Below are 14,572 nucleotides of genomic sequence, written 5' to 3' on the forward strand. Positions count from 1 at the left end.
ACAAAAATGACGTCAGGAAACGACACTGGCCATTTCATTGGGATGTTTGTAAAGCTCAGTTTTTTATGTATCTTGCTCTGTTAAACGGAATGAGTGACTTTACGTAGGCCATACTGGATTAACACCATGCATCTCCTGTCAGCGGGAAAGCCACGCCCCCAGCTATCACAAGACCCCGACCAAGTCCATAATTGACACCCTCTCATTAGCATGTTGTGCAGAGGAAAAATAAATGTGGAACTACATTCAGAAATAAATGAGTGATCAAAGGAAAATAAATAGGATGAGTTTAGCATTTCCTTAAACATTTAACTTAAAACTGAATTTATTTGCCTACTTTAAAATCACATGTTTAATTATTTCTATATGTATTTAAACAAGAATTTGTGTATTTATACAGACATTTGTTTATTTATTTGCATATTTATTTATTTATTTGTGTATTTATTTATTTATTGTTTTTGCAGGTTTCGTCCTCCATACTAGCAAAGCTACCCGATGATAAAAAATAACATGAACGAGTAATGACATAACAAATTAGATCGTTACGTTAAAATAATTTATTAAAGAAATAAAAATAAATTACAGAGAAGAAAAAAAGACGAATGTCTGTTTGTTTGCGAGTAGTTTGTTAATAACGGGGAAAAAACAATGTATGCAAATCTGGTCGTATTTTGTAACGATCAGGGAACAAATTTGGTCGTGTTCGGAATTATTTGAAGTAAAGAAATTGGGTGTTGATATTGCTTTGCTAGCTGAGTAGCCTACATAGTCTGTTATAAAATACTGATAAAGAGAGCACATAAAAGAAAACAAAACTTGGTCAATGGTCAAAAAACAAGCAAACAAACAAAAAACAGTAAGTCCCATCAATTCTGCCCCACATCTGAGACAACAGGGAAAAAAATGGCTTCAATGTAAGAATGAAATGTGCTGTCATGGTGCTGACCCTGCAAATAACAACAACGACTGTATGTCCAGTTCATGCACAGCAGCTTGAATACAATCAATACATTAAATGGCCAGTCCTTCAGCATTTCATTTAATTCTTTCCTCTCTGTTTTATTGATTTAAAAAACAAGTACAGAAGATGAATCTTGAGCGTTTTAGCTTTCAAATGATGCATAGTTTATGATAGCTAATTGAATATTTTTTTATAAAACAATGGTAATTAAAAGTACAGACATGCCTAAACGCGCCCTTCAGGCCAGTGTGGGTTAAGAGGTTTAGCATTTTACTTAACAAATACAGTTAAACATAGCAAGAGTGCTCACGTGATTTGTAAAACACTTGTGAGAGGAAGGTCAACGACAGACAACATGTCGCAATCTTGGGTCACCCAACCACTATATTACAACATTAAGTTGATTTTTTTTATCAGTACAAATAGCACACTTATGCTACATGACGAATTTTTAAATGAGTGCAAAAATCCAATATGTTGAAGTTAAACTTCTTTTCCCCAAATTATAGCTTCTAGATTTGCAGGAAGCTGCAGGTTTTGCAGATCAGCGGGACAAGCGTGGATCAGGGGATTCGATTTCTTTCACTCATCAAGATTTTGGTAAACATCTTCAGTGTCGTACCTATTCTGAAGACCTGTAGACTATAGGGAAGAATGAAAATAAAAGTTAGGCTATAACAAGCACTTTTTTTAATTTTAAAATGTCATGAACATTTCTAACTTAAAACTCTGCCAGGTACATAGAAATTGTTAGACATTATTGTGCATTTGCTAAAAATGTGCTTGTGTGTTTTAAAAGAATAGTCTGAAAACCTTGTCTTGGGAAACTTTGTAGTGCGCCTGAATTTTGCCACCAACTAAGTTCCTCTTGGACAGTTCTTGCACCACTACACTGAAGCCTAGCTGCCTAGCTGAGTCCCCCTGAGAAGAAAGTAATATTTTTATTCAGCAAGGATACATTTATTTGATCAAAAGTGAGAGTGAAGGCATTTATAATGTTACAAAAGATGTCTATTCCACTTCACTACATTGCATCACATGACAAATAAAGAACCTTAACCTTAAACTCAGATAAATGCTATATAAATATTTTCTGAAGGATCATGAAGACTGGAGTAATGGCAGCTGAAAATTCAGCTTTTACATCACAGGAATAAATTACATTTTAAAATGTATTCAAATGGAAGACACTTATTTTAAATTGTAATAATATTTCACAATATTACTATTTCATGCAGCAACATAGCATACCAGACAACAGAGGGCAAACAATACCTTGTTCTCACTTTTACTCCATCTTCTTTTAAAGACTGATTTGAATTGTCCAGTCTGTTGAAAAAAAAAAATCTAAATTGGATTAACTCCATTAAACTTTCTTTAAAAAGTATTTTGAGGATGTAGTGACATTTTGTAAAGAAATAAAAGGAGTTGTGTTACATAGAATTAGGTACAAAAGCTAAAAGGTCATATTTGGTGCATATTAGTGAAGTGAGTGACACACACAGCAGTGAACACACACACACACACCCACACCCAGGGAGCAGTTGGGGGTTCGGTGCCTTTCTCAAGGGAACCTCAGTCGTGGTATTGAAGGTGGAAGACAGCGCTGTACATTCACTCCCCCCACCTACAATCCCTGCCATTATGAGACTCGAACCCACAACCTTGGGTTACGAGTTCGACTCTCTAACCATTAGGCCACGACTTCCCCCAGTACCTTAAAGGTACATATTAGTACCTTGGTGTATCTACTGCACCAATGACAGCTTTGTACCTTTTCTCCTGAAAGTGTAACATGGCATTACTTTGAAAAGGTGTGTACTCTACTGTAATTGTACCTTTATGCAGATGATGATGACCAGGACAAGGAGGCCGTACACAGTCAGCAGGACTAGCAATGTCAACAACAGTGCTTGAGAGACATTTAAGCCCGTCTCTAGATACAAACACATCATGATACGTGTCAATTATGAGCAGAACGGTCTGGGGTTGTGCTGAATCTTCTGCTAGTTCTTACCTGAGACTTTCAAAGTGGTTCCCTGTCCGATTGCCTGCGCCCCATTGTGAGCCACATCCAGCAGAGCCGCTGCACAGTAATAAACCCCAGAGTCTGCTTCTGACAAAGAGCTGATTTTCAGGCCCTGGTGCTCCAGTGTGTACCTCAATGAGGGGCTTTTTAAATCAAGCTGGTAGTGAGAGTTTTTCCGGAACACATACCAAGAGATTTGAGGTAGGCTCTTTGGACAGCTGGACACGGTGACGGAGCATGGGATAGAGACGGACTGTTGCTCTTTTTTTCTTATCAGCTTTGTTGGCTGTTGGACGTCTACCTTACATCCCCTGACTGTAGAAATTCGGAATATATTTTGTTTAAAAAATAAACTGCTGATATTTCATATTATTAATATTTCAAGACTTCAATTCAATTGTATAGTGCTTTTCACATTTCAAAGCAGCTTTACGGAAAATGCACATGTCTACATTACAATTTAGAGTGATCTTTTATCAGAAGTGAATGTGTCCAAGTAATGTTCATTTCACAAATGAACAGTTCAAGATAATATACAGTTATCCAATATGAATTAATTTTCATTGATTAAGTCACATACACAGATAAAAAGGTGTAGCCTGGATTTATTCTGAAGCAATTTTCACTGAGAAATTGCTAGTCAATTTTACAAATAATTGCAAAGAAATGGCAAAAACACATTGATTTAAATTTGAAATTTTGAAGACTATAATGAGCATTTTCTTGTAAAACGTATTCCAACAATCTTTGTTTAACTTACAACAAAAAACTTTTTTTTTTTACAATGTACAAGACGTTTAAATAAGTAGTATATGATAGCTTTAAAAACTCTTCCTCTAGACTAGAACAATTCAATTTCTGCTCACCTGTGCTAAAAATAAGAAATGCGATGGTGAAGAAGAAAGCAAAGTTCATGTTGATGGCACGGTTGTTGTGTGGCTCCTTTTCCTTTCATTAATGTCTCTCTGTGATTGATTTTTCAGTTTGCTAGATAGACATGGGAAAAAAGGTCTCACGCCTAACTGAGAAATAAAACCAGAAATGTGAAAAATGAGAAGTGACATAGACCCGTCCCCACAGTTCTTTCTTCCTTGTGTGAGACAGTTTGTCACCCTGAATCTACTGCTTTCAGTGACACGTGAGTAATGTGGTAAATATTTCTGCTTATGCCTGTGAAAAAGATAAAGTAAGTGGAATAATTATACAGATCTATCTATCTATCTACAGCACAGTAGGCTACACAATCATATAGAAATTTAAATTACTTATTTTTTTCTTCGCTTTACAATGTTATGTTGATTAGTAAAAAAAAAAATTAATAGTAACTATGTTTACCATAGTAATTTTAGTAAGGGAGCCTCAGTGGGCGTGGTCAGAGTCGGCTCGCGGCCGCATTGACTACACTTCCCAGCATTCATTGTGGTTTCGTTGTTGGCCACGTCACGTCCACCGGCCACGTCGCCCCTCATTCGCCATATTTGGTGGAGGAATGCTCTGGAGGAGAGCGGCATTGAGCCGGTTCACAGTTATCGCACTCACCCCGAGCTCTCTTTAACACCGCTAAAGTCAGCCAGAGAGAGAAAGACATCATGAACATCTTTAGGTTGACTGGAGATCTGTCTCATCTAGCTGCCATCATCATCCTGCTGCTCAAGATATGGAAGAGCAGGTCCTGCGCGGGTGAGCTCAACAAAATATACTTTTCTCGTATATTTAATACTTAATATGTGTGTTTGCGAACGATAGAGGAGACTTTAGACTGGGTTGAGCTGTCGGAAAAGTTTTGTGAATTTATATTCAAGCAAGAAACATGAATTGAAGTGCAGTTTGTGTAGCGTTCAAGCTAGTAACGTTAGCTTAGCTTGACTTGAAAGCTGTTGAAGGGTAGATTTGGGTTCAATTTGACAATAAAAATTGTGTTTAAATGGACGGATCTGTATGTATTTAACATGCTGTGACAGTTAATGCTTTGCATATTGATTTGAAGGCTATCAAACATCACAGGCTTGTTCTAAGTGACTGAAATAACTGAAGACTTCAGGCCTACTTACTAACTGCAGTTTAATAGTGGATATATATATATATATGAATGACTATGCAATTAATTTGACTGTTTAGAGGACAATTCGCACCTTCATATGTTGCTTTGTGAGAATCAAAAGGGAGTTTTTTCATATGCTTGATGTCATCATTTTTAATTTCTCCCTCCTTTTATTTGCCATACATTCCTAAAGTGCATTGTATTCCTTTCTTTGACGTGGCAGTGCATGTAGTTATGTGTGGACTTTGCAAGGATGGGTCATCTGGGTTGTCTAGATGCATTTACATCAGACTTTTGATTTACAGAGATATAGAGAACATAGATGCATCTCTTAAACCTTTTATGAACTCAGTATTCAGTATTGCTGTGTTCTCTTATTTATTTCTATTACAGTCTCCATATTTTGACCAGACTCTGTAGTTTAAAGTTAAAACACTTTAATAATGGAGTTGTTTCTTACAAACATGCAGCTCTTCACTTCATAAGACATTTATTGATGGACTGGAGTAGAATGGATTACTTGTGGATTATTGTGATGTTTTTATCATCTCTTTGGACTCTCATTCTGACGGCACCCATTCACTGCAGAGGATCATTGACGAGCAAGTGATGTAATGCAACATTTCTCCAAATCTGTAACAAAAATCTTTGATACCCTAAAGGGGAGTGAATTTTTTTCATTTTTTGGTTGAGCTGTTACTTTAGGAAAGGTACCTGTGTGAATAAACTATTTATCTAAAGTAATCCTTTAACATTAATGCATGCATTAGTTGCAGTTTAAGCACTGGTTTGGCTTCCGTTTTTAGAATTAGGCATGTTTTAGGATTAAAAAAAAAAAAAAATCCTCTTCCTGCTTCAATTTCTGATATCTTTTGTCTGATCCACAGTGCTGAAAGGAAAGAAGCTGAGTCTACCAGCCTAAGTGCCAAAGAACAGAGAGCTGTGTTTCCATCAGACTTATAGAGGGGCACAAGCCAATGATGCCACTGCAAGATGCCCAAGACAAAGAACGCATAACGCCAGTTCACTGATTTATTTCTCTCCGCCTGGACACCACAACCATCCCCTTACAGAAACGAGGACGTTTTTTGCAAACTTTTCTTCTGTCTTTAGCGTCTTGCAATGCTTTTTTTATTGCTATCGAAAAGAAAAAAAATTTCTATATACAAGGTGTATTGAAATATCGAACAGTGCATTGTACACATTAACAGTTAAATGCATCATTGTAAATTTGTCCATGATTGGAAATGACTCCCAGTGTCGAATAAGTTTGTGGTTCTTTCCTGACTTAAGAAGGGTAAGAAATGAAATGTGTATATTCAAGAATTCAAATTACGATATCCCTATTCCTTTTCCCCCCACATGTGGTTAAAATCGTCCTTTGCCTCAATGAACGATTTTGCCACCACTGAAAATTTTCTAAAAGAAAGTCCTTTTAATTTCCCCCCCCCCCACATTAATGCCTTATTTGTATTTCAGTTTATGTACATAACCATTTTTGTTGATGCCCCCATAGCAACGAGTCAACTGTAAATAAGAGCATTTCATATTTAATTCAGCACAATTCTCTTTGTGTGACTCGTATCATTTTTTTAGGATGTCAACATTTATCAATGATATGCGATATTACAGCAAGGTTGTTTAAATATTCAGTTATTACCTGCAAACATCAGCTTGTTGAAATGCAGTAATTTATGGTAAGACCATTAAATCTCGTGGTGTGGATACTGTCAAAGCACATTTTGGAGTGAGTTTTGTAGCATAGGAATTTTTTTTTAATGGACTGCAGCTTGTTTTCTTTAAGTTCAGCATCCCCAATGTTTTCCCCTCTCGAGTCATTCTTGTAGGGTTTACAGTTATTTTTTTAGTTTTTACATGTCTCCAATAAATATTTTAAGGGACATGATTTTGTGTTATTCCTTTGTGTTTTTTTTTTTAATCGTTTGTCTAATTTCCATTGACAATGTTACTTAATTTATTGCACTTGTTCCATGCAATCTCTCAATAATTATGGTCATAAAAACTGTATGCATAATTATGAAAGAGTGCAAAATGCTGTTCAGATGGAGCAGTATATCACATTACAGAATTTTTTCCAAAAAAAACCTGTTCAAGTTAAATGAACGACACTATAAAATACAACATTTTCCCTTTTTATATATACATTTATTTTTCACAGTATAAACCTGAACACTTCAGATCTGTGACTGTACAGCCAGAGAAAATACATCAATTAATAATTAATTCAGCTCCAACTACAAAGCACAGACAGGCCATATGATCGCTTGACCATGTACAATGAACACATCTCTTGTAGTCACCAAGCATTTACCACTGATTCTTGAGTACTGGGAAAAATATATATCAAGGTATTATTTTGGATCAACAATCTATTCGGTGTGTTTAGAGGTATTTGCCTATGTTTCGGTACATCATCTGCTTCTTTCTCACAAAATATACTTTGCCTTGCCTTCATTCAATATGAAGCAACACTGTCAGATGCAAAAATAATGTGCAAAATATTTGTTATAAGTATTTACAAATCTAGGATTCACTTCACAACTGACAGACTATTTTAGAGTGTTTAAATAACCAGATTTTGCATATCGCACAAATTGAGTGGGAAAAGTAAATAAAAAAGGTTTACAATATTTTACACATGCGGTTTAGGTAAGATTGATAATATAAAGTCATCATTTGTATATAATAAAGAGAAAATTGAATAATACATGTGAGCAGTGTGCAAAATATATAAAATATAATTGAAATGTATAATATAATATATTACATCAGTTGTCAGTTATCTGATGATCCTATGGCTTACTCCATAACATTTACCCTGTCAAAAAATTTCCTGAAGAAAAAATCTGGATCTGATTTTGAGAATTTTCTTTTTTCCCTTTTGTTAGAATGACACTGAAACTCTTCTTCATTAGTTTTGGCCATGCAGTTATACTTCTCAGCTCTGACAAGATGTTAGTTTATCTCGAATACTATCTTACAAGATTTTTCAATGAATCCCAAATGTACTATTTTTGAAGCGGATCCCAATGCCTGTTTTGTAATAATTCTCTTCGTATGTAGATTCTATATTCACAAGTGTACATTTTCAAATTGTAAACCTGTTTTTGTAGTATTTTCACAAGAGATAAAAAATGATTTGCTTACAATTTCACTGTACAAGTCTCACTTCACAAGAAAGCACTCAGAACATGTACAATTCGCATGGCCTACACATTTTCTACAATATTTAATGTTTCATTTTTATTATTCTGTATAATGCCCTCTTCTTTCTTTTTCCTTTATTATTTATTATGATTCTATTTTGAGCTATGGCAGGGGGTCTCCAAACTCGGTCCTGGAGGGCCCGGTGTCCTGCACAGTTTAGCTCCAACTTGCCTCAACACACCTGCCTGGAAGTTTCTAGTGTACCTATTTTTGATCGCGATAAAAAAAGTAAAAAAAAAAAAAAAATTCCTATGTGGATAGAATATTAACCCTATAATTCGTCTAAATCTCTAGTTATCAATTTCATTATTATCAATTATCCTTAACTGATTAATTCCAGAGTGGGAATATAAAAACACGAATAATTTTTTTTTTTTTTTTAAATAAATACAATAATGGCAGGGAAAGTCGCAGGACATGTTTTGTCTCATCATGTCTCAAGATCAATCGTTACGTTACGCCGCGTGACGCCACCGCGCGATTGTCTAGTCAACAGAGGCTCAGCTGTTGTGGGGCGACGGCGGGAAAAAAAAAAGATCTATTCCAACGGCCGGTTCCAGGGAGGGACTCTGGACTTCCGCGGGATCTGTGTTTCGGAGAATATATAACGGGAATATCGTTCTTCAGGTATAAGCTGAGACACGTTGGGTTGGCATAGCGGAGGTTTAAATCTAGGACAGTCTCTCTCGAGAGGAAGGAAAATGGAGCTGGATGACGGAGTTGTGTACCAGGACGACCCGGGGACATCGGCGGTCATGTCGGAGAGGGTCTCGGGCCTGGCCAACTCCATCTACCGCGAGTTCGAGAGACTCATCCGCAAGTACGACGAGGACGTGGTGAAGGAGCTGATGCCGCTGGTCGTGGCGGTGCTGGAGAACCTCGACACCGTGTTCGCCGAGAACCAGGAGCACGAAGTGGAGCTGGAGCTCCTGAAGGAGGACAACGAGCAGCTGATCACACAGTACGAGCGCGAGAAAGCGCTGAGGAAACACACCGAGGAGGTGAGTGGAGGAGATCTTCGAGCTGGGCATCTTTGTTTTCTTGCAGCAGCAGCACTCACGTGCGCACGAATGGCTTTGTCATGCCTTGTTTAGCCAGTGCTGCCCTTTGAGGATGAATCAGCCTTGGGCCTTACGCAAATAAAGAAATGAAATATGCATTTTTAACGTGCTGCAGTTCATTATTATGCCCTCTGATGGTCTGTCTGGTCCTTGCTGGTGGTTAGAACTTAATATACAAGCGGTTTGTTTAATAGAAATGGCGGACTAATGTTTATTGCGTGCTTGTAAATAAAGACAAGAGATTGAAAACATAAAACAAGCAAACAAACAACATGTCAGGCGTGTTTTTGTCTTGCAATGCGCGCAACAGAGGAAGATGCTTGCCTCGGTGTCGCATGGGAGAGACCGGGGCAAGTTGTCACAGTGGCAGAACTTTGGCTGTAACTTTCTTCCAGTAACGCATTAATTAATGTTAATTCGAAGTTATCTGGTCTTTAATAATGTTCTCAAAACGTTAGCGCGAAAATGTTATTTATAAGTTGTTCGTAGAACGTTTTTTTTTCCTGAAACATTTTAGTTGGATGTTCATCTAACGTTTTTTTTTTTTTTAAATGTTACCTATAAGGTAATGTACCTATAAAGTTTGCTAAATGATCAAATGAGACGTTCCCTTAACGTTTGCGTAACCAAGAAAAAAACTAACATTTTTGTAAACATGTTCAAACATATTCAGAGAACCTTCAGAAATAACGCTTTCATAACTTATAGGGAACATTAGCAAAATGTTTTGTTTGATGGGTAGCTGTAAGGTTTTGATTCAAAAGTCCAATAGTTTTTAGCAGTGATTTTGTATGTGGATTTCAAACCCCTGAAACATTTTAGTTGGATGTTCATCTAACGTTTTTAAAAAAAAAAAAATGTTACCTATAAGGTAATGTACCTATAAAGTTTGCTAAATGATCAAATGAGACGTTCCCTTAACGTTTGCGTAACCAAGAAAAAAACTAACATTTTTGTAAACATGTTCAAACATATTCAGAGAACCTTCAGAAATAACGCTTTCATAACTTATAGGGAACATTAGCAAAATGTTTTGTTTGATGGGTAGCTGTAAGGTTTTGATTCAAAAGTCCAATAGTTTTTAGCAGTGATTTTGTATGTGGATTTCAAACACCTTTTTCAAAATCCCAATATAATTTTTTGTAATTTTTTTTGTGTCGTCAAATTAGGCAGGTTTGTAAAAATGAAATTTAAAAAAATTGTACTAATCACAATATTTGTTGACCATGACCATTCTGTTTCATGACTTTTAGGCTAATAAGCCTACAATAGGGTGTTTAGTGGCAGTTTTCTTTGTGACAACTTACCCCATATAATGTGACAGCATGTTCAGTGTGAACTGTATTTTTTTCCCTGAGGAATAATGGTGGAAATAATCAATAGCCTTTTTTTTTTTTTGGTAGGCAAGACTTTATGTATGTTTAATAAAATTTAAAAAATAAACCAACCTTGATAAATAATTACTAGAGTCAAAAAGTGTCATCTAGTCCAAGTAACGTTAGGGATGTTCATTTCGGTTATTTTTCCTATCCGACAACCGACGCTCGTTAACCGATTATTAACCGACAAGATTATTTTAAATTTGAATTGAATTAAATTAGAAAGGATAAGTGTCTGAGACCTGTTAAAAGTACTAACATCTGTTTCCCGGCGATTCAAAAAGCAGAAAACAACAGGATTCACATAGTCATCATATCACATCATGCACCTGCAGCGCTTCTGCGAGCGGAGAAAAACATAATAAAGCTAGGCTATAGGCCTATATCTATAACGATAAATAGACCTATACGAGAAATATATTTTTACTTTCTTAATAAATTAAGAAAACGAAAGAAAAACTGTGCAACAAGTAGCCTAATATTCAGAGTTTCGGTTCATTTTTGTGCTGCGCGAAAGGAAACCAGACGACAGAAAGCGGCATCCTATTTTTCTTTAGGCTTATTTTACAAAAGCACAAAGATTTGTTTTTATTGTGAATGTACACAAATAAAGGCAAACATTTTACAATTCAGATTATCTTTAGGACTAAAAGGAGTAGTTTCTTCCTCTGTTAGAAGGAAAAAATTCAAGTGATTGCAGTCAGTCAGTCAAACATATGGAAAAAAACACACACTGCTCAGTTTAAATATGTATAGTAAAATCTGTGCTGTTAAGTGTTATCACCGTGAATGATGTTATGCAAACCATTTTGTTTTACGTGGATTTGGAACGCGCGAGTGAAGTATTTTGTGTGGAATGAGAGACGCAACAGTGGTTTCAGTTTCGTTTTAGCCTAAATGAATTCGTTTAGGCTTGTCGTTTAGCTATAGCTTCTTATATTTTTAATTCTTGTTCTTTTCTAAATACTGTCAATTGAAAGGCTTTATTGTGGAGTGAGGGGAACTAAAATAGCCTAGCTATGTTTACAGTGTTTATTATAATGTTTGTAAACATTTCATGTCGGCATTAGGCCTATTTCTAAATGAAATGATAAAATGCGACTTAGACGTGACTTATGTTTTTTTCCCTCTAAAAAAACTTTTTTTTTTATACGCGTAGCGTATTTCAACCATGCAGCAAACCTTTTTAAATATTTTGATAAATTACTAAAAAAATAAAATAAATTACTTTTTAAACCGTTTAACGGATTGTATTAATCGGTCAAAATTCTTCACGGTAGGTTAACGGTTAACCGGTTAAAATGAACATCCCTAAGTCCAAGTCTTCCATATATGGCAGGATTTTGCCAGGCACAGACAGATGCAACAGTCTGTCGTCATGCATGGAAACATAGTGCTTTTTTCAGAGACTTTTTTTTACATTAAAGGGGTCATATGATGCGATTTCAAGTTTTCCTTTCTCTTTGTAGTGTTACAAGCTGTTCATGAATAGATACGATCCCTAAAGTTGCAAAGACTAAAGTCTCAAAACCAAAGAGATATTCTATATCAAAGTTAAGACTCTGCCACACTCCCCTAAAACGGCTCGTTCTAACACGCCCCCACATATCTAGGTCACTATGTGGGAATATTTGCATAATGCGCCCAAATGTGCACGCAAAGAAAGGAGGCGTGGTTTCAGTAACCGCAGTTAGTGTTGAAGCAGCATGTTAATGATCTTTAAAAAAGCATCATATTTATATACCCTTTAAACCTTTGAAATTGTATTGCGTGCGTCATTAGTTTTAAGTTACGAACCTTTCATAGTTGATGTGTGTGAGTAAATTCTTTGATGTGACTCTAATCTGTTTTGGAAATCAGATTACACTGCATTGTACAGTTCTCAACATATGTAAGACCGACTTTGGACAGATTAAGGCTGCTCAGTGGCTTTATGTGTTCCTGCCACAGTGACAGTTAACTGGGATTATGAGCAATATGTCTGGCACATTCTACAACCAAAACACAAATGAGCCATGAGCTGCATTAATCCCTGTGAGTACTGATCTGGATACATCCTATTATGACAGACAGATTTCACTTCCAACAGCAGAGTGACATAAGGCTGTGGTCAATATTCAATAGTGGTGAACATTGATCTTTCACTCACGTTTCAGCTCACTGATATACTAGAGAAACTTTTAAGACTATATAGGATCTTGATCGGGTTTCAGGCATAATGCATTAAATTTTCATAAAATTGTAAAGTAACACATGATTGAACAAATATGTTGTCTCAAACCAGTGTTAATATTATTTATACAGTAATCTTGTATGTATGTTAAATTAACTTTGTATTTTCAGTTTATTTTAATTTTGCTTTAAGTTTTTGTACATTTTTTGTGCTTTTGTTATATTATGTGCTATTGTCATTTTTATTAGTTAAAAAAAATTAGTTTGAGCTATTTTAGTAATTCAGCTTGCACACATTTTATCACTTCTAATTTTCTTAATTTTTACATTTATATTTTTTAATCTAAAATGTATATTTTATTTTATTTTTCAATTTCTGAAAATTATTTTGAATAGTTTTAATTTGTTAATGATAAGTCTCAAGCTGCGAGTGTTTTATCACTTCTAATTTTCTTAATTTTTACATTTATATTTTTTAATCTAAAATGTATATTTTATTTTTCAATTTCCGAAAATTATTTTGAATAGTTTTAATTTGTTAATGATAAGTCTCAAGCTGCGAGTTTAAACTTATATATAGTGTCATCCCTTAAAGTCCGTGTAAAGTCAATATTAAAGGTGCAATAAGTGATTGTCTTTAGAAACATTTTTTTGTTATGCTGGTTGAAAGTCTCTTCACATCGTGATAGCAATCTTTAAGTTAAGTGGTCTAAATGTATTTATATATTCTGTGGAAGTAGGGCTGCACAATTAATCAAATTTCTAATCGCAATTACAATTATGGATGCCACAATTACGTAATCTTTCATAGCGGCAATTAATCGTTCACAGTCCACTTATGTTATTCTGCACGCTTAAGATGTTTTTTTTCTTTCTACATATTATCTTAAGGGTTTTTCCATAGTTTTAGTTTTAGTATAACATTATAATACCATTCGTATTTTTATAATTTAAAGAAGAAACCAATCCAATGTTTTAACCTGCCTGTGAACGTATGTATTGGCATACCTCTGCGCACCCTGTTCGCGCAGACAGGATACGTCATCAGCGCATTCACGCATGCTGTGCAGACAGAGCGAGAATGGCAGACAAACAACAACAACCCGATCTTCCTTCCCGGTATTGTAGTACATTTAAAGTTTTCTCACCGGTAAATGACACATGATGTAGTCCAGCGGTTCCCAATTCCTGGCCTTGCCCGCCTCCCCGCTCTGCATATTTTGCATGTCTCGCTTAGTTAACACACCCGATTCAGATAACCAGCTCGTTAGATGTGAGCTACGTGCATGAACTGTGTTCCGACTGATATGATCCCTACACAGTGTTCATTGCTCCTTACTCCCTGAGCAGGGGAAATCCGTTGAAGTTTACTTCACTTCGGAACATTCATTCACGGATTTGCGCTGTGCTTGTCTTCACACACAGACGAAACTTACTAGAGAAGTGTGTGCGAGGACTGTTATTGGGAACCGCTGATGTAGCCTATTGTAGTAATGTTGTCTCTGGTATTCTGGTCTGTGAGCTTATATGCGTTAAGGGGGCGTGGCTTTGGACTGAGATTGCCGGGGAGGGTGGGACGATGGCTTTCAGTGCTATCAGGCTAAAGTTAGCATTTTCTAAGATGATCTACGGCACCTTTAAATGTGTGTTCTTAGTTTATCACACCCAAGCGGCAACCTCCCGCTCTTTCTCGTGAAG

General features: G+C 36.0%; 2 protein-coding genes across 3 annotated transcripts in view; one reads left to right on the plus strand and one right to left on the minus strand.

Moving 5' to 3' along the window:
• The first annotated feature begins 613 nt into the window (after positions 1-613).
• The window catches only part of LOC107583630 (C-Jun-amino-terminal kinase-interacting protein 4-like), a 61,236-nt gene continuing 47,277 nt past the window's right edge, over positions 614-14,572 (plus strand). Inside the window, exons 1-3 of one of the 2 annotated variants that reach the window (XM_016269928.1) lie at positions 614-715; positions 8,742-8,745; positions 8,926-9,263. In XM_016269928.1, the coding sequence (XP_016125414.1) occupies positions 656-715; positions 8,742-8,745; positions 8,926-9,263 (402 nt within the window). In that variant the 5' untranslated portion in view covers positions 614-655. The other variant, XM_016269920.1, reaches the window with a different exon arrangement.
• LOC107583648 (immunoglobulin superfamily member 6) lies at positions 709-4,125 on the minus strand. The gene is made up of 6 exons (XM_016269937.1): positions 3,860-4,125; positions 2,982-3,308; positions 2,803-2,900; positions 2,240-2,293; positions 1,778-1,885; positions 709-1,606 (listed from the first exon to the last, which is right to left on the minus strand). The coding sequence occupies exons 1-6, from the start codon at positions 3,906-3,908 to the stop codon at positions 1,547-1,549; spliced, it is 696 nt and encodes a 231-aa protein (XP_016125423.1). The 5' UTR covers positions 3,909-4,125; the 3' UTR covers positions 709-1,546.

Source organism: Sinocyclocheilus grahami, unplaced genomic scaffold (genome assembly GCF_001515645.1).
Source record: "Sinocyclocheilus grahami isolate Dianchi unplaced genomic scaffold, SAMN03320097.WGS_v1.1 scaffold5.1, whole genome shotgun sequence".
NCBI lineage: Eukaryota > Metazoa > Chordata > Actinopteri > Cypriniformes > Cyprinidae > Sinocyclocheilus > Sinocyclocheilus grahami.